This window comes from Pecten maximus, chromosome 7, assembly GCF_902652985.1.
Source record: "Pecten maximus chromosome 7, xPecMax1.1, whole genome shotgun sequence".
NCBI classification, from domain to species: domain Eukaryota; kingdom Metazoa; phylum Mollusca; class Bivalvia; order Pectinida; family Pectinidae; genus Pecten; species Pecten maximus.
The window spans coordinates 19,546,891-19,566,571 of record NC_047021.1 but is presented as its reverse complement, the minus strand read 5'-3'; the positions used below and the strand labels follow the sequence as shown (position 1 = coordinate 19,566,571).

General features: G+C 37.3%; 1 protein-coding gene across 1 annotated transcript; it reads left to right on the top strand.

Moving 5' to 3' along the window:
• Positions 1 to 12,830: 12,830 nt before the first annotated feature.
• On the top strand, positions 12,831 to 18,434 carry LOC117331861 (carbohydrate sulfotransferase 8-like). The gene is made up of 3 exons (XM_033890815.1): positions 12,831 to 12,952; positions 13,526 to 13,680; positions 16,305 to 18,434. Exons 1-3 carry the CDS (start codon positions 12,865 to 12,867, stop codon positions 17,436 to 17,438), a joined length of 1,377 nt encoding a protein of 458 aa, XP_033746706.1. The 5' UTR covers positions 12,831 to 12,864; the 3' UTR covers positions 17,439 to 18,434.
• The last annotated feature ends 1,247 nt before the right edge of the window (positions 18,435 to 19,681 follow it).

The window sequence follows — 19,681 nt, the reverse complement described above, 5'->3', positions numbered from 1 at the left end:
AGGTCTGTCTAAATCCAATATGGCGTCTCGTGTTGAGGGCAAGATTACTGTAAGTAGAAACCTTTTATAATACTTTATAACTCTCTTTATTCACACAATGGTCTGCTATACAATGTAAATATATGAACTCCAACATCTTGACATATATCATTATTATTCATGAGTGCTGCGAAGCTTCAAAAATATTTGGATAAAGCTCGGCCCTCCCCGGCTCATAGTGGTGAATCCCGCAGACAAGTGCTGTTTCTTTCTGACAGTAAAGGTCTTCGTCTACGGAATGTTGCTGAAGGACCAGTAGAGAAAGGGTTTGTGTGGAACTGTAGACCCGGTAGAAACACCAGGACTACCATCAACTACCTAACAGAAAACGCCGAGTCGCTGATACGCTTATACACCACCCTCACAATCTTAGTGAGGACGGGGACATGCGACCTTACATAAAAATCTGACAAATTCATCAGTCTTAATGACGGTGCTGTGGAAGATGTCATAGAGCAATTCGGAAGGCTTGTATCCCTCGCTCTTCGCTACAAGGACTCTATCACTATAACAGTACCTGAGTGCCCGTATTACAGTATCCGAATTTGGAACGCTAACAAAGGACATCCAAATCCTGGTATTTTTGCTGAAGCTGACAAGCTATTAAGAGAGAAAGTCGAAGCCCTTAACCGAGGTATACATGCAATAAACAGGGAAATGAACTCCTTCTCACCAAAGTTATCACTCGATATGGTGAAATCTAGGAAGAGCAACAAAGCGTATACAACGGAAAAAATATCATTTTCGCTTCTAACTGATGGTGTTCACCCAACAAACCTTCTGGCAAAATACTGGATGAGGAGAATAACAGAATATCTCTCAGCGGACTCATAACAGAGGAAATACTGTCCAAATCGCTTAGCGTATATTATAAAACATTAACTCTTTATGTCAGCACTGATAGTTGTGTGGGGATTGCTCCGCCACTATCAAGGCTACACAAGTACTACATTGTAAAATCAATACCCTGCGTCTGGAGTTAAAAGATGGACAATGAAGGACAGTGATTAGTAGTCGATAGATGTTTGGGGATTGCCCTGCCACTGTCTAGACTTATACGTCGTTTAATATATATATAAATACGTTTATATACCAACTGAATCCATAACATGGAAGAACACCGTAAACGTTATAAACCGGAAGACTCTCTCCATATGTGTGGTAGATGCCAAAATGAGTTAGGAGCTGACACGCGGCATATTATGTGTGACAATTGCGGGCTATACTCCTGTCAAAAGTGCACTAAGATATCTGATGCAGCCTACCAATGTATAACCAAGGGAGAGCTAGAGAATATGACTTGGACAAACCTACGTTAGACCATATAAATAACTCCCTCAAGAGCTTGTGGAAAAAAAATGAGGAAAGGCTGGACGATATTGAACGGAGACTACAACAAGTAGAAACATCTGCTAAGGACACTATCAAGAACGAAATGAAGCATACAAAGGAGGAGATTGTCCAAGACCTCAAAAGCAACATCTTTGACCTTGTAGATGAACGAACCAAGGAGCTACAAGACCGGAAATCGAAAGAACTAAATATCATACTATTCCACGTTCCGGAGAGCACTACACCAGGCAGTAAAGATACGAGTGCATTCTCTGACCTCTGCAAGGCCTTATGTGACAGCATCCCTGAAACTGCGGCAAGTTATAGGATTGGGAGATATAACAAAGACTCCATTAGATCCCTAGTGTTCGTACTGAAGAACAAACAAGATCGTAAGCAGCTCTTGGAGAATGCTCGATACATTAAGGAGAAGGTGCCTGACCGACTCAAGAAAGTAATTTTGACAAAAGACCTTACAAAACTACAGAGAGAGGAGAGAAAGACTAAATATGTAGCCAAAACAAAGGAGAGACAGACTATCACTCGACAAGAAAAACCAGAAGAACCTCCAATGCGACTAATAACCAAAGCCAGGAGAGCACCCCAACCTGTAGCCCGTAGGAGCGACCTGCTGTTTGGGGATCGCCCCGCCACAGGTCCCCCTGTCAAGCCATCAAATGCTACACCCGCAGGACAAGGCACTAAGGATAAATACCACAGCAAACAAATGATAACATATCCGACAAATTTTATAAGTCCTATTAAGAGCCAATCGCCCCGAATAATGACGGTCAAAGCAGACGTGTATAACAACACTACGCTTCACTTTTCCCATACACTGCTAGACCAGAGCAATGAAGATACCATGGCCTACGCCATCGACTCCGACGATGACCAATGTAACGGGACGCTCGTTGAAAATAATTCACCTAGATAGGACTCTAGTTTTACCATTTTTAATTCAACAGCCAAAAGTGATGAAGTTGGGAGTAATAACAAAATATCAGTTGCCTATACAAACTGCGATGTATTAACACCTACAAAGAAAGTTGAACTAGAAGAATTCATAGACAGAAACAACCCTGATGTTATATGTCTAACAGAAGTCCTACCAAAGATACCTTCCTACCAGTACGACGACCGAATATATCAACTGGACAATTACCATCTAATTAGGGCAAAAAATATGAGGAGAGGGACAATTATATTTACAAAAAATGAAATCAATGCTGAGTATGTCGAAATTGATCCTCTTGCCGACCAAGTAGCCTGCAAAATAAGTCTCAAAAACCGTGACCAACTACTAATATGTAATATTTATAGGAGCCCACACAATTCCGAGCCTGATAACAATAGGATAGTAGAGATGTTGGAGAAGATAGAACAATCCAACTTTTCACATGTTCTCATTGTCGGAGACCTAAATTACAAAGAAATTGACTGGAAAACAGGAACGACTAATGTTGGACATATACACCCTGCACATAAATTCCTATCGAAGATCAAAGACTGCTACTTCTCCCAACATGTACTACAACCAACACGCCACAGAGAAGGACAAAATAGCAATGTACTGGACCTCATCATAACCAATGAGGAGGGAATGATTGAAAATTTAATCTTTAACCCTAGTCTTGGACTCAGCGACCATGTTGTATTATCTTTCGACTTTATCGCCTACACAGAAACAATCCAAAATGATACAAACTCTCCTAGACGTAATTTCTTCAAAGGTGATTATATAGCTATCTCCAACAACCTAAAGAACATTGATATTGCCGAAATTGAGAACTCGCCCAATATTACAGAAGCATGGGAGATCTTCGATAATTACCTTGCCCAAGAAATACAAGAAAATGTTCCGACATACAAAGACCATCAGAGAAAGTATAAAAAGCCATACATAAACAGGGGATCGAAAGAAAAGATAAGGAGGAAAAATCAGATGTCGACAAAATATCTCCACTGCAAGACAGCACAAAATTATAATAACTTCAAGATAGCAAGAAACCGGGCCACAGAATATATCAGAAGATCAAAATACAACTATAAAAAGGGCTTGGCTGAAAAGATCAAAACAAACCCGAAGTTATTCTGGAAGTATGTCCGTTCAAAAACAAAAACGGCCTCCACTATCGCCAACATCGAAAAGCCTACTGGAGACCTAACAACAACACCAGAGGAAATAGCTAATACAATGAACAATTATTTTACAACTGCACTGAACAATCAAAACCATTACTAGAATCTGTTCATTTAGAAGCTGCGAGAATTATAACAGGATTGTGCAGAGGTACCTCTCATCACAAGCTATATAAAGAGCTTAGTTGGGAATCTCTCTCTGACAGACGCCAAAAACATAAATTAATATTGATGTTTAAAATAATACATGATATGGCCCCACAACATCTTAAAGAAATTATTGAACCATTTTTATATCACCAGGAAGACGAACGATATCCGTTAAGCACGACTAGATATTTCAATACCCCTATTTGTAGATCAGTAAGCTATTATAGTAGTTATTTTCCTTGTACATTTAGAGATTTCAACTCGTTCGTTCTCAATTTCGACTTATCTAATGTGAACTCTCTTGCACAATTCAAATCTCTCCTTTTTAATAATACAGATAAAAACTCCGAAACTACAAAAACCTTTCTGAACGATGGCAGTCGAACTATTAATATAATTATGTGTCAGCTAAGAAATAAGGCCAGTAACTTGAACGCTGACTTATTTCTTGATCACTTGAGAGATTCCCTACTTTGTTCTTGTGACCGCGGCGAAGAAACAGCGGAACATTACTTCTTAAAATGCCCTGAATTCAACAATCACAGACTAAAACTTAGAAATAATCTCAATAACCCAGTTTTTACTCATAACCATTTTAACATTAGAACACTACTTCATGGATGTCATATCTGCAAAGAAGAAACCAACATATTTTTATTAAAGTGTATATCAGAATATATTACAGATACTCATCGATTTGAATACATATTATATTAAAGTGTCGAACTATTGTTAGTGGGGTTGGAGATACACTGTACATATGACTTATATGCTTGTTAATATTGTGTACTATATGCTTGTAACATACCGAAGTTGTATGGAGAAGGCTTATATAGTCTTTGCCTGACGCCTTATCCTTTTGCTTTGTTGCAATAAAATTTGTTGAAATGAAAACAATTATTTTGCCAGTGTATTTGTCACCAATGCCCATATGAATGCCACTCCAACCCTTACTGAGAGGACATACAACAGACCATTAGAAGACATAACAATAACAGAAGAAAATGTTCTCAAGGCCATCTCAAAAGTAAATCCCAACAAATCACCGGGACCTGACAATATACATCCGATGCTGATGGTGAAGACTGCCCAAGAAACTAAACACTTCCTTACCCCCATCTTCAATAAGTCAATCCAAGAAGGGAAACTCCCGAATGATTGGAAAAAAGCAAATGTTTGCCCAATATTTAAAAAAGGCTCAAGGAAGGATCCTTCCAACTACAAACCTATAAGTTTAACTTCCGTTCCTTGTAAGATCCTCCAGCGAATAGTCAGGGACGAGATAGTCAAACACATGGATGAAAATAACCTCTTCTCCAAAGAACAGCACGGTTTTCGTCTGGGCCGCTCATGTGCTACCCAACTCCTTGAATCCATTGAAGATTGGATCTCGGCTATGGATGAGGGATGTAATACCGACGTAATATATTTAGACTTCAGCAAAGCTTTTGACAAGGTATCCCACAGCCTCCTGCTATACAAGATTGAGAGATATGGTATCAAAGGAAATACCCTCAATTGGATTAGGGACTTCCTAACAGGAATGGAACAGAGAGTCATAATACAGTGGAACCTCTATAAACCGAACATGCATGGGACATGACTATTTGTTCGGTTTATAGAGGGTTCGGTTTGGAGAAGTTGATCGAAAAATGACCGGTCAAATTCCGGATATAATTGGTTGGACGATGTTTTATTAGAATGCACCCGATTCCAAAACGGCACGTACATACTTAGACAATTTGGATTGTCTGAATAATATGCATATTATGAAAGTTAATCAATGTTTATATTGCAGAATATATAAGAAAGGCAAATGACTATAACAATAGTTTTAAACAGTATTTTCACATGTACAACTACACTTTACGATCGGCCTACATTTTGTTACATCCGGTGAAGCCTCGTCATGTGGATGGGGCCAATAGTCCGATACAGAATATTTTACACATCAAATAATATTAAAGGGTGTGAAGATGTTTTGTTTCAATATCAATTACAATTGATCAGATGATACTGGTCGTATTTCCGACATCGCTGTTGTCTAAACTCAGGCTTCTAGCTCTACTTGCATTGAGAAGATAAACGAACCGACGCGCTTCAATGAAGTGTGGCATTGTTTCATAATTGTCGTGTTGATTATACACTAGGCCTTCCGTCATAATGCCCCCTTGGGGTATATATTGGATACCTGTACAAATCACCTACGTAGGTCCCGAGACAAGAAGGCTTCACACAATACCCGTCACAGTTGTTGTTTCACGGTTGACTGGCCTGACCTCGTGTCATAATCGCCCAGGTAAGGCCGGTTTTCAGAAGTAATTTTTGGTATATTTTAACAGGAACCGGACACAAAATCAGTCCGGTGTTCGGAATTCAGAGGGATCGGTATTTGGAAGTTTTTTAATACTATAATAAAGAAGGACCAATTCCGTACAATGACAATTCGTTCGGTATTCAGAGGTGTTCGGTTTTTAGAAGGTTCGGTTTTCGGAAGTTGCACTGTACACGGACACTGCTCAAATAGTCTACCAGTAACAAGTGGGGTCCCCCAGGGAAGTGTCCTTGGACCCATTCTCTTCCTCATTTATGTAAATGACATACCAGAAATTTTAACCTGCCTAGTAAAACTATTTGCAGATGATACCAAGCTCTACCTGAAAAACAACACCCAAAAAAAAAAGACAGGAACTCCAAAACAACATAGACAAAATTGTGCATTGGACAGACAACTGGATGATGAAACTTAATTTTGATAAGTGTAAACATATGGAAATAGGCAACAATCCAAAAACATCAATATATAGAATCAAAAACACCAATGAGGAAGTCCATATCCAAAAAGTCCAATACGAAACAGACCTTGGAGTAAAAATAGACGATAAACTAAGCTTTTCAGGACATTCCAACTCATCAGCAGCAAAGGCAAACCAGATAATGGGAGTAATTTTCAGGACCTTTACTCACATGGACCCAGCAATATTTACCACACTATATAAAACATTGGTGAGACCCCACCTGGAGTATGCGACATCTGTTTTGTCTCCATTCCTCCAAAAGGATAAAAATACGCTAGAAAATGTTCAAAGAAGGGCTACAAAACGGGTACCGACCCTTAAGGATCTACCTTATGAGCGTCGTCTGAGGACATTAGGACTACCTACGCTGGAGTACAGGCGCAAACGTTCTGACCCGATTCAACTCTATAAAATTTAAAATAATATTGATCAAATAGATTCAAGCAGAATGTTTTGTCAACGCAATTACACAGCTACCAGAGGTAATGTCAACAAACTGTTCAAAAAGCAGTTCCGCCTTAATACAAGCAAAAACACATTTTCAAACCGTGTTGTCAACCTTTGGAACGGACTACCAGATGATGTGGTGACCGCAAGAACTGTCAATAGCTTCAAGACCAAGCTCAATAGTCATTGGAAGAATAGCAATGATAAGTTCTCCTAAATGGAAACAGTAGTGTAATCCCAGTATCCCATTTTTGGCTGTCTGTACTGTGCATCTTGGTTACCCTAAGAACATTCTATAGATCTAGTAGCCAAGTGCCGCCTATAGTACAAGCACAAGTACAGTGTTTTTAAACAAAATTGTTGTGTAAATAAACTAATTATTGATTCCTTGTCCAAGTTGTGTGGGGATTGCTCCGCCACTTGACAAATAATCAGAAATCGACTATCAAAATAACATTCACAAGTCAACAAACGCTAATGTGTATGTATATCACTTACACTATGAGACACCCTCTATGTATATATACCTATTAATAATGTCAAATTATTGATCTTTTAAATGTAAATAACATTTAGTAAACCGTGCGCGCGCAACCGGGACTCAAAGTCGGTGTAGGGGGAAAAAGTTCCCAATCAACACCAACATGATATTTAGAAAAACAATTGATGCCTCTATACAAGATGGAAAACTTACTTCGAGGCCCTTATACCAGCGAACTTAAAGGCTGTGATGTTGTAAACATGTACAGAGAACGGCTAAGAGTCGATGGGTTTCTAACAAATTGTGAGACAGGGGACAGAATTGTTGTAGTCAAGAAATTACAAAACCCCCTTCCTACGATAATGACTATCTGAGGGAAATATCGAGCAGTGATTAAACATCGTGGTCAACCTAATGACAATGTCCATTGCTCCAACTGCCTGCAGACTGGTCACCATGCCAGAGACTGCACTAATGACAAAGTCTGTAGGCAATGCAAGGAAACCGGGCATATCAAAACTAATTGCCCACAATTATGGAAAAGCAATGACGACAGTGAAACCTCAGACTCTGATGAAGATTCTGATGAAGCTGATGAAGACGCGCAAAATCCACCGAGAAACAGGATGATGAACAACAACGCGAGGAAAGTGCGTCAGCGCCTCCAGCCACCCGTGTCACAGCTGATATAAAAGATCATGATAATTCAAAACCTCCCAAACGAAGAAGTGCCCCAAAGAAAAACAAGAACATTAAAAAGAACGCGGATGATGAGACAGTGAAAGGACAAAATCAAGATAATCAAAGACGCATTGACACTTTTCTGAAAGACACTCCATCACGGAAATCTAGTCAGTTGTGTCCAAGTATTCGATCCCCTCTGGAGGACATTAAAAATCCTCCAAAGAAGAGTAAGTAAAAATATGACACAAAAAAATAAGTTAAGTGACATTTATTGAGAAAACAAACAATAACATACAATGATAAAATATTATATTATTTTCTATTTCAATAAACATGTTTCACTGGGGGGCGAACTGTCCTTTTTTTTTTTTTTTTTTGTGGTGCGAACCGTCCCTGTTGGGTGCGAACCGACTTGGTGCGAAACGTGTTGGGAGCGAAACGTCTGGATACCGAAATAAACAACTCTCCTCTGTCTTCAAAACTGTGATGCGTTGTTTATCAGAGTAGAAATCCATCCCTCTTATACTGCTAAACACTTTAAAAAGTCTTTTCAGTTAGCATTCCACTGTAAGTATGCATCCGCGGCATATATCCAGTCAACACTACAAATGTAAACAAATACCAAGCGTGGGTTTTTTTTCTATTTTTTTTCTTATCATAATAAACTATCTACATTATCTTTTCTGATTAACTATAACCTAATTACAATGCATCTGACACTTATACAATTCAAATTAATATATGATTTTTTGTAAAATTACTTAATAAAATTTTACAATACTTTTAATTATACCGGTTAATTGTACATGTATATATGTATTTTTTTTGTTTTTTTTTTGTTTTTTGTTTTTGTTTTTTTTGTTTTTTGTTTTTCTTCCTGCTTTTCAAATCTCATAGCAACTAAATACTGTCATTTATCTATTTAATCTAAAACTAGCAAGATTATCAGTATTTGTATGTAAGAAATATGTAGAAAGAATGAGTTATTTCCCTTTATTTTATATTTATTGATGGAATCATTTGTAATTAGCTCATCCAAATTACACTTCAAATCTAATATCACAGTTTTGTATATTCCAAATCTGATAGTTTTATTGTGTATCATGACTCTAATTCAAGAAAATATGATAAATAGTAGTATAATTGAAACTTTATATTTCAAAAGACTTTATTTAATATTCAATATTATTCCAGTATTTATAACAGTTGTCTATATTATTGTGTATGCAAGTGGAAGTGGAATTATTGTGTATGCAAGATGAGTGTTGAATGGTAGTCCTATTGCATTAGGAAATTGTATTGTAAATTAAAATGTTGATCTTGAATAAAATGAATTTATCTGTAAAAAACAAAACAAAAAAACCCCAATAAAGCACGGAACAACACCCACCTTACACACAGACCAGTCAGAGAAATGACAACATGAGTCGCAGCAGTTCTCAGAGCTTTCCTACGAACTCCCGAGGATGTTGATGTTGATGTTGATGTTGATGTTGCTGGTTTAAAGTCTCGATTTAGGTTACAACCTCTACTCGCGACTCTAGGTTAGAACATTAGTCCGGGGTGACTGTTAGATGTTGTCAGTTGGTGTTCCCCTCCTCCTTTCTCAACACGGGCTTGGGACCGGCTACGGCGGAGTTAACTCCCGAGGGTTGATTTATTGATTGATGGGGCTTAACCGAGGTTGATTGATTGATTGATGGGGCTTAACATCGTTGTTCCGGTTATAACCGAGCCTAGGACACAGGCTTAACCGAGGGAAATACTGCAGAACGTTTTATATAGGCAGGAGCCAATCAGAAGCCTAAAGAGGAGTAGCCAATCAGAACATAGTTTACAGAAGAGTTAGGAACGAAAGAGAAAGTAGAGAGATAGATAGAAAAGCATTACAAGTCGGTCCATAACGATAGCCAACAACAGGATATTAGACAAGGTAAACACTTACAATTTTATAGCATTCATTATATACATATAATAATCACTCGCACACTCCATCACTCACACTTCATCCTTCACATTCCATCCCGGTCGGGTTTAATATTTAACATAATCAAAACTTCCACACTACCACTAAGTTTGAGGTACAGTGTACTATTGGGATACTTTTACCATTAAGTTTGAGGTATTATCGGGATAATGTTACCATTAAGTTTGAGGTATTATCGGGATAATGTTACCATTAAGTTTGAGGTATTATCGGGATAATGTTACCATTTAGTTTGAGGTACTATCGGGATAATGTTACCATTAAGTTTGAGATATTATTGGGATAATGCTACCATTAAGTTTGAGGTACTATCGGGATAATGTTACCATTAAGTTTGAGATACTATTGGGATAATGCTACCATTAAGTTTGAGGTATTATCGGGATAATGCTACCATTAAGTTTGAGGTATATTTTGTACATGTACTATCGGGATACTTTTACCATTAAGTTTGAGGTACTATCGGGATAATGTTACCATTTAGCTTGAGTTACTATCGGGATAATGTTACCATTATGTTTGAGGTATTATCGGGATAATGTTACCATTAAGTTTGAGGTACTATTGGGATAATGATACCATTAAGTTTGAGGTACATTTTGTACATGTATTATCGGGATAATGTTACCATTTTAGTTTGAGGTATTATCGGGATAGTGTTACCATTAAGTTTGAGGAACTATTGGGATATTTTTACCATTAAGTTTGAGGTACTATCGGGATAATGTTACCATTAAGTTTGAGGTATTATCGGGATAATGTTACCATTAAGTTTGAGGTACTATTGGGATAATGTTACCATTAAGTTTGAGGTACATTTTGTACATGTATTATCGGGATAATGTTACCATTAAGTTTGAGGTATTATCGGGATAGTGTTACCATTAAGTTTGAGGAACTATTGGGATATTTTTACCATTAAGTTTGAGGTACTATCGGGATAATGCTACCATTAAGTTTGAGGTACTATTGGGATAATGTTACCATTAAGTTTGAGGTATTATCGGGATAATGTTACCCTTAAGTTTGAGGTACTATCGGGATACTTTTACCATTAAGTTTGAGGTACTATTGGGATAATACTACTATTAAGTTTGTGGTATTATCGGGATAATGTTACCATTAAGTTTGAGATACTATTTGGATAATGCTACCATTAAATTTGAGGTACATTTTGTACATGTACTATCGGGATACTTTTACCATTAAGTTTGAGGTACTATTGGGATAATGTTACCATTTAGCTTGAGGTACTATCGGGATAATGTTACCATTTAGTTTGAGGTAATATCGGGATAATGTTATCATTAAGTTTGAGGTACTATTGGGATAATGTTACCATTAAGTTTGAGGTATTATCGGGATAATGTTACCATTAAGTTTGAGGTATTATCGGGATAATGTTACCATTTAGTTTGAGGTACTATTGGGATTCTTTTACCATTAAGTTTGAGGTACTATCGGGATAATGTTAACATTAAGTTTGAGGTACTATCGGGATAATGTTACCCTTAAGTTTGAGGTACTATCGGGATACTTTTACCCTTAAGTTTGAGGTACTATCGGGATACTTTTACCATTAAGTTTGAGATACTATTGGGATAATGCTACCATTAAGTTTGAGGTATTATCGGGATAATGTTACCATTAAGTTTGAGGTACTATTGGGATTCTTTTACCATTAAGTTTGAGGTACTATCGGGATAATGTTAACATTAAGTTTGAGGTACTATCGGGATAATGTTACCATTGAGTTTGAGGTACTATTGGGATAATGTTACCATTAAGTTTGAGGTATTATCGGGATAATGTTACCATTAAGTTTGAGGTATTATCGGGATAATGTTACCATTAAGTTTGAGGTACTATCGGGATACTTTTACCATTAAATTTGAGGTATTATTGGGTAATGTTACCATTTAGTTTCAGACTAGGATCATCGTGTAATTTTTGGAGATTACAGAAGTGCATACATATACTGTATTGGACTTTGAAACCCAGTTGAAAACCATTTTCATCATTATTTAGACAGTTTTTGGATATATTTCAAAAACGGAAGTAAACTACAAAAAGTGATACATTTAATTATACTATTGGTTTTTAATCCAAATAAAGTTACTGAAATTATGCTCCCCTGGGGTATACCAATATATAACATAAGAGGAAATGAGCAATTATTTATTGAGGAAGTCTTCATAAAAAGTTAAACTATCCCATCTATTTTACTTCTACAACAAATCTGTCACCATCGTCACAATGTGGATCCTGTCATAAGTGTATCCAGATATTCTAGCTAACGTGTGAATTCTTTATCTTGCATTAAAAAATATACCTCGTGACCAGCCTTTTTATAAGTCTGCAGGTCCACAAGTCCCTAACTCATTAACTGACAAAGGTGGTCAATCTACTTTTACAGGTCAAAAGTCCCTTACTCGTAAACTGACAAAGTCTACTAGTCTACAAATATATATCTCGTAATCAGAGAGACTTAACAGGTCTACAACTCCCGAACTCGTAAACTGACAAAGTTTACTAGTCTACCAATATATACCTCGTAATCAGAGGGACTTAACAGGTCTACAACTCCCGAACTCGTAAACTGGAAAAGTTTACTAGGCTACAAGCGTCCTTTTGTTTGATCATGTTCGATACATTCTGAGTTAATCGTTCGTCTGGCCACCTGTTACGATCTACTTGGTATATTGGACACGTTGTCCTATGTAAGGAGAGACATATATCTATATCAACTTCTCCAAGGTAGTTGTGATGAAGTCGGACTGACAAATTCGGGTTAATTGGATACCATGGCGGATTTTCCGAAATCACACAAATCCAAACTACAAATTGCATTGGTGATTTTAATTCTGGTTACGTTAGCTGTTGTCTATCAAGGTAAGTGTTTTATTAAAAAGAATTTGAATTATTTAAAAGTGTTTTAATAAGTGTCGTTGACTTATTCATTAAGTTTATTGATCTATTTTCAATTGTAGTTTCTTTTTCTTGTTTTTTAAAGAAATTTTGAAAATTTTAAAGTTTAACCAAACTAAAATGCTTTATTCCTTCGAATATCCATGCCACGTGCCAGTGATTAACTACTCACCACGTTATTTAGTTCTCATTTTTATGTATATTAATAAAGCATAATTATTGACAGGTATAGGTGTAGTGTTCATCGCTGGAGATAATACCGGTTAATATATTGTGTTTGTCGTGTTTATTAGATAGCAATGGCATAACCGATAACCGCATATATCTTTTAATTAGAGTTTAACAGAACTTAACATGTTTATAATAAATGCATGATGACGTGGAATTTTTGTATATTATTTTTTTTTTCAAAAGAAAATATCTTGAACACTTACTCTATCAATTACTGAGCTCATATTTAAAGGTGTCATTCATCCGTATGTTATACACGGTATAATGATATGGACATTCGTATCTTATTATATCTTATTCATGTAGGTAACACTTTCCACCAGCCGGCCATTTTGAGAACAGTATCACAATGGTCAGGTCGTGCTGGATTGACAGAATATTGGGCTGAAGATGACTCTACAAGTACTACCACCGAACCATTGTCCACAACATCTACAGTACCACCATTAATCCTTAGAAGGGTACGTCAATACATGATTGTTTTGTTACCAAAGTGAAGCATACAATTAATTGATCGCTTTACTAGCACTCATTAGCCTATTGTCTGATAGCGTACGATGATCGATTAACGTTGGTTTTAACTTGTCATTGGTGTTGTCTGTACTTTTGTATCATTAGATCCTGTACCTGGTCAGTTATTTGGGGATGGTTCATGTATGTGCTTACTATTGTTCTTGTTGCATGTTATACATTTATCATCTTTGCATTGGGAAGATATAAATGTTTGTTCAGTTAATCAAGTCATTTCTCTAGGGCGAAGGGCAATACCATATATAATCCGATAGAATACTCTCAAATTGCTTTGGTTCAAATTATTCCAATCAATTAATTTTTAAATTCCACTGCGGGGCGCGAATGGTTTCCCCAATGGACATTGGAGAGCCCGAGAATAAGACCAGCTCTATTCCACTGTATGCTGGTCTAAAAGAGCGCCCCTGAGGAATCGGGGATTTTCTTGTGTCTTCTTGTTCTATTAAGAGAACATTAAGGAGACCAAAAAGACATCTCCTGTTCCCATTGCAACACTTGGGATCTTTAATCTTTCCCTTTTTCCTCTCTGTCCCTCTTTTTTGCTTTGTTTTCCTCTATAGTTTTCTTCTTGACATCCGTCCGCACGTGACCTCCGGTCAGGGATTTTATTTTATTGTGTGACGTCACTCAGAAAACCCTTCTGTTTGTTTATATGTATAACATTCACAAATGCACTGTATCTTTTTTTCTTTGTGTCATTTGAAAAAAAAATTAATTGTGATCATTGACTTATAAATTCAGTCATATTGTAACCGTGTGTCGAGAATTCATTTTAACAAAGGAAGACTAGATAATTTTCGTTGTGCAATTAAGCATAGGTGGATGAGTATGACGTGATGTCAACCATCCGTCGGCAGTTTCTGGAAAGCCGATCACCTCTGACAAACATTAATTTATATTTGTTGTTATCTTGACACTTTGACAGTCAGCTTATTTTTCATGATATACGAAAGGTGTACCATACTTTTTCTCATCTTTCCAAATATGTTATTGATTTTATTATCAGTCACCGAGAAAAATAAAACAAAGTTTACATATGGTTTCGCCATGTTGGATCGATTTGGATCGATTTCCCCTTGCATTTCACGAAAAATGTGTGAGAAGATAGTCCATCATATGTGATGTAGGATAGGGAAACCTCTTCCTTATGTCTCCGTTGACACTGCCTCTCTTTTGGCCTTTAGTTAAGCGTTCTTCCCTGTGAGGTAGACCTTGGGTTATGCCCCCTGGCCGATATCCCTTAGAATCTCTAAACTGGTAGTTTCTACATCTGCTTATCGCTTAGCATTTTGCGAGTTCGACGACTGGTTCGCCCTTTGTCGACGACTGGTTCGCCCTTCGTCGATGACTGGTTCGCCCTTTGTCGACGACTGGTTCGCCCTTTGTCGACGACTGGTTCGCCCTTCGTCGACGACTGGTTCCCCCCTTTGTCGACGACTGGTTCGCCCTTTGTCGACGACTGGTTCGCCCTTTGTCGACGACTGGTTTGCCCTTTGTCGACGACTGGTTCAGCCTTTGTCGACGACTGGTTCACCCCTTGTCGACGACTGGTTCGCCCTTTGTCGACGACTGGTTCACCCTTTGTAATGTAACCGGGTATGGTGTCCTCCTAAATGTTGGCAGTATACTTCATTGAGGTAGCGTTATAATTTCAGCATCAGTTCCACGCTATCACAAGTAGACAAACACAACATTTGGCAATATTCCCACACGCACTCATCACACGCATGTATCTTGCACACATGATAGATAGTCATGAGTATTGTGACGTCCTAAATCTTACCATAGCACGTTGCATAGTGCTTAACCAAACCAACCTACCTGTCACTTCGGTTAATCCTCTCTACATTCCTGTATCTGTTACCCTACTTTATTTGCCTTTCTATATAATGCTTGTAACATACAGCAGGTGTAGAAGTCTGTTTGATCGATGAGAGGTTTGTTTTAAGAGTAAATCTATAACAAGGCGAAATGAGAACGGCTTACATCTTGTATTTTGGGGAATCTCTGAACAGCCAAAACCAAATTTTACATAATACATATATATATAGCTTTCTCCATTTTGTCTTCTCCAATTCAGGTCATACAATTTTACATGCATTACATGTAATTCTCTGAATGATGAAGTTACAAAATGTAAGCAAGATATTGCAGCTCTGGCTTAATGTATGTTATAGCGGTTTCTCTCATACATCATTAATTAACAATTTTATATGATATGAATATCGCCTTTCGTTTTGTAGCTCTAGCGAAAGACAATGATTAACGTGTAGTCATTATTTTTAGCAAAATTTCAAATCCATGCATAAGCTTGTTCACATCCGTTCTGCTCGTCCCTAAAGGGACATTCATACACGAAATTTTTCAATTATAAACAGAGCATAACCATCATCCTATTAGGAAATCTCAGTGTTCTGAAGACATAAAGCGTTATAGAAATATTTGGCCTGTTTCCCATGTTCTCTCCCGTTCATATTTAAGTCCTCATTTATTATAATTACTAAAACAATCTAGGTTAACATTCAAATGATTCCCTGAATGATTTTTTTTCCAGAATTTTCATAAACATTACGACTTTGGTGAGGTCCACCAGCAGAGAAAGAACACTATCGAACGTGTCTGTGACAAAAGCCAACACGGCTATTACGGGAAGTCAAAAGGTACTACCGTGGCCAAAAGACTGGTAATCGACAATCGTCATCATCTCGTCTATTGTGCTGTTCAAAAGGTTGGCTCAACGTTTTTACGAAGTCTTTTGCGCATTGTTAGCTCAGAAGGGGAGAAAAATGTCGACAGCCGATGGAAGCGAGTCAATAGAAAAGAAATTAAAGACTTTACTGAATTCCATTATTTTCTAACGAGTTCGTTTAAAATGATGTTTACTCGTGAGCCTTACAGTAGACTGTTTTCAGGATATGTTGATAAACTGTTTACTGTCAATACTTTGTACTGGAAGATTACAGGAACATACATTAAAAATAAAATTCTGCAACACGGTAAAAAGCCGCCGACCTTTTGTGGACATGATATAACTTTCCCACAATTTATTAAGTACGTCATTGAATCAGAGAAAACTGGTGAACACACTGATAGACATTTTACGCCCATATACGAACACTGCCGACCGTGCCAGATACCTTACGATTTTATAGGAAAAATGGAAACATTTGCGAATGATTCGCTTATTTTACTGAATGCTTGGAACAGACGATATGGAATCAATATTTCATTTGATGATTTTGAGGCAGAGACGGCCTTACAGAGGGCCATTTCCCACACAAGTCGTCTATACAGTATGCGAACAAAGCTTGAAAAATGTACATCGTTTTATGTTGGCATGCAGCGAATATGGAAGAATCTACAAATTCGAGGAATTTTACCGAAAACTGCACAACTTCCATTTACCCCATCAGAATCTATGAATGTGAGTAGAACACAGCTAGTGGAGGCATTGACGAAAGCTATTCAGGGTGTCAGCGACCGAGCAGCACTACGTCAACAGAAGAAAGAGTCTCTGATACAGGCCTATAGACAGGTTCCTATGGAGGACCTCGTCAAACTTAGGGAGGTAGTCAGGCCCGACTGTGAGCTATTCGGGTACAATGTCTCGCCTGATTACATATTTAAACGTAGTGATTCTTCTGACTCTAATTCTTTCAAGTATTTTGAAATAAATGAATTACCTTAGAGTTTTTCAGTCCGTGGGGATGGGGGTTCGTCAAAACTTCAACATGGCAGTCACAGATCATTTTTGTAACATGACTTCGCAATCATGGTTTTCCTGAACAACAAGTTCTGTCAATGGGATTCAGCGCAAACTTGCTTGAAGCGATTCTGAGATGGTCCTGATGTTGTTAATTTTGGGTCAGTTTGAAATGTTCACTATGGCCGCCATATTGAAATTCATATTTCAAACTGAACATAAGTGGTCCCGATGTAGACCAGATCGAGTTCTTTTTTCAAACAGGTCAAAAATTCAAACTGTGATGCTTTTGTGGCCATTTTATAACATGGGCATACATTTTATCAGCCCATTCTTTAGTTCTATCAATTGAATTTGGAATGAACCTATTCGGAATGAGCTCAAAATATTCCTGTCCATGTGATTATATTGTTCGGGACAACATACATTATAGTACAATGCTCTCGGTGTCACTCTATTACAATAGTGCTATGGTCTTCATAGTCAGATGACTGTTAAAGCCAATCTGATATATATGCTTTCTGTGAAAGATGTTTGGCCATCATTTGGGGAATATTTCATATGGTTTGTTTGCTTATGACTATGTTTCTGTTGTATCAAAAGTTAAATATGTTTGAATTAAAGGTGTTTTGCATTTTATAAAAATAACCGTATATTCAATATCTTTATGACCCTCCTTCGAATGATTAAACTATGAATACGTGTGTTCTAAAGTGTTACATTTACAAGAATGTAAGATGTTGTTAAGGGATACAAACTCTTTTATATGTGCAATCTCAATGAAATAGAGTTAGAAAGGTAGGAAAACTATCCAACCATAATGGCAACAAAATAAGTCTTTGGGTACACAAGGAAAGGAAACAATTCTTTACCTTCCTTCGGAAGGTGGCCGCGATGTCCGAGTGGTTAAGGTGTCCGGACACTTTATCACTAGTCCTCCACCACTGGGTTGCGAGTTCGAAACCTACGTGGCGCAGTTGCCAGATACTGACCGTAGGCCGGTGTTTTTTCTCCGGGTACTCCGGCTTTCCTCCGCCTCCAAAACCTGACACGTCCTTAAATGACCCTGGCTGTTAAAAGGACGTTAAACAAAAACAAAACAAAGCCTTCGTTCGGATAAAGGTTATTAACATTATTTATACAGGATATTAAATGAGGTTTCATTTCATTTGAGATTTTATGAAACGAGTCTTAGAAGTTTATATTTTTTGAGTCTTGGCGAGTATAAAATGAAAACAATTTAAGATCCTTTTGATCACAAAACTCAGAAACCTTACATTCTGACCGGTTTTAAAATCATTATGTAGAGGATTGAAGCAATTTACAATTCTTGACGTCGCGTTATTTTCCATATTAAATCATATCAAACGCCAAAACCTTGTATTTTAACAGTATCGTCGTGATGCCATTCCTGCAACATAGATTAATAAAGAATTTATTTGTAAAGAATAATTCCTGGTTTTAGTGTTGCAACTTATATTATTTTACTGTGATATCTCCTTCATTTGGAGTTTCCTAGTGAACCCGACATAATAATCAACAAAAACAAATGGCAATAATTGAGAAATTATCCTTTTCAATATGTCTGGGTATCATTGACAAAAGCGCTATATTTAAAATGTATTGATATTTGAAATACAAACTTATTTGCTTTTATATCAATTATTGTATTACTGTGTATTTGTTATCCGTTTGTAAATTATTTTTGTTATCAATATTTCTTCAGAAGGACTCGGAGGGCATTTTCAACCTTCACATGCAATGTTTAGTGGTGCTCATGCCGACAGGCAGTCACCTTCGATTTTGACAATTGGAGTTTTGTTATTGGTATTTCTTGAGAGAACTGTAGAGATATTTCTCGGATTTCAAATGTATGGTAATCATGGTCCCTTGTAGTGCCCAATGCCATTGTTGTGTATAGAGACTGGTTGCTATAGTAAATTTGCAACCACATAGACTTTGTATATATGATAACTCTGACTCTGTTGAATCTGAATCTTATTTTCTATGTGATTTGAATCATTTTAATGAAATCAGGGAACCTCTTTTTATCAATGCCAATGAGTTGTCACCGACTTAAGCTCACTTGGCCCGAGAGGCTGGTGAGGGTATGTCATGGTACAGCTTCCGTCGTCCGCAAACATTTCGTTTAAATCACTTCTAGACCACAACGCCTGATAGGAGTTTAATGAAATTTGGTATGGAGCATAATTGGTTATAGCAGATCC

Excerpts from the sequence above, each read along its gene's own strand:
- LOC117331861 (XM_033890815.1), top strand. The coding sequence starts at position 12,865 with ATGGCGGATTTTCCGAAATCACACAAATCCAAACTACAAATTGCATTG. Across the intron at positions 12,953-13,525 it reads GTTAGCTGTTGTCTATCAAG|GTAACACTTTCCACCAGCCG; the intron begins GTAAGTGTTTTA and ends TTATTCATGTAG. Across the intron at positions 13,681-16,304 it reads CACCATTAATCCTTAGAAGG|AATTTTCATAAACATTACGA; the intron begins GTACGTCAATAC and ends TTTTTTTTCCAG.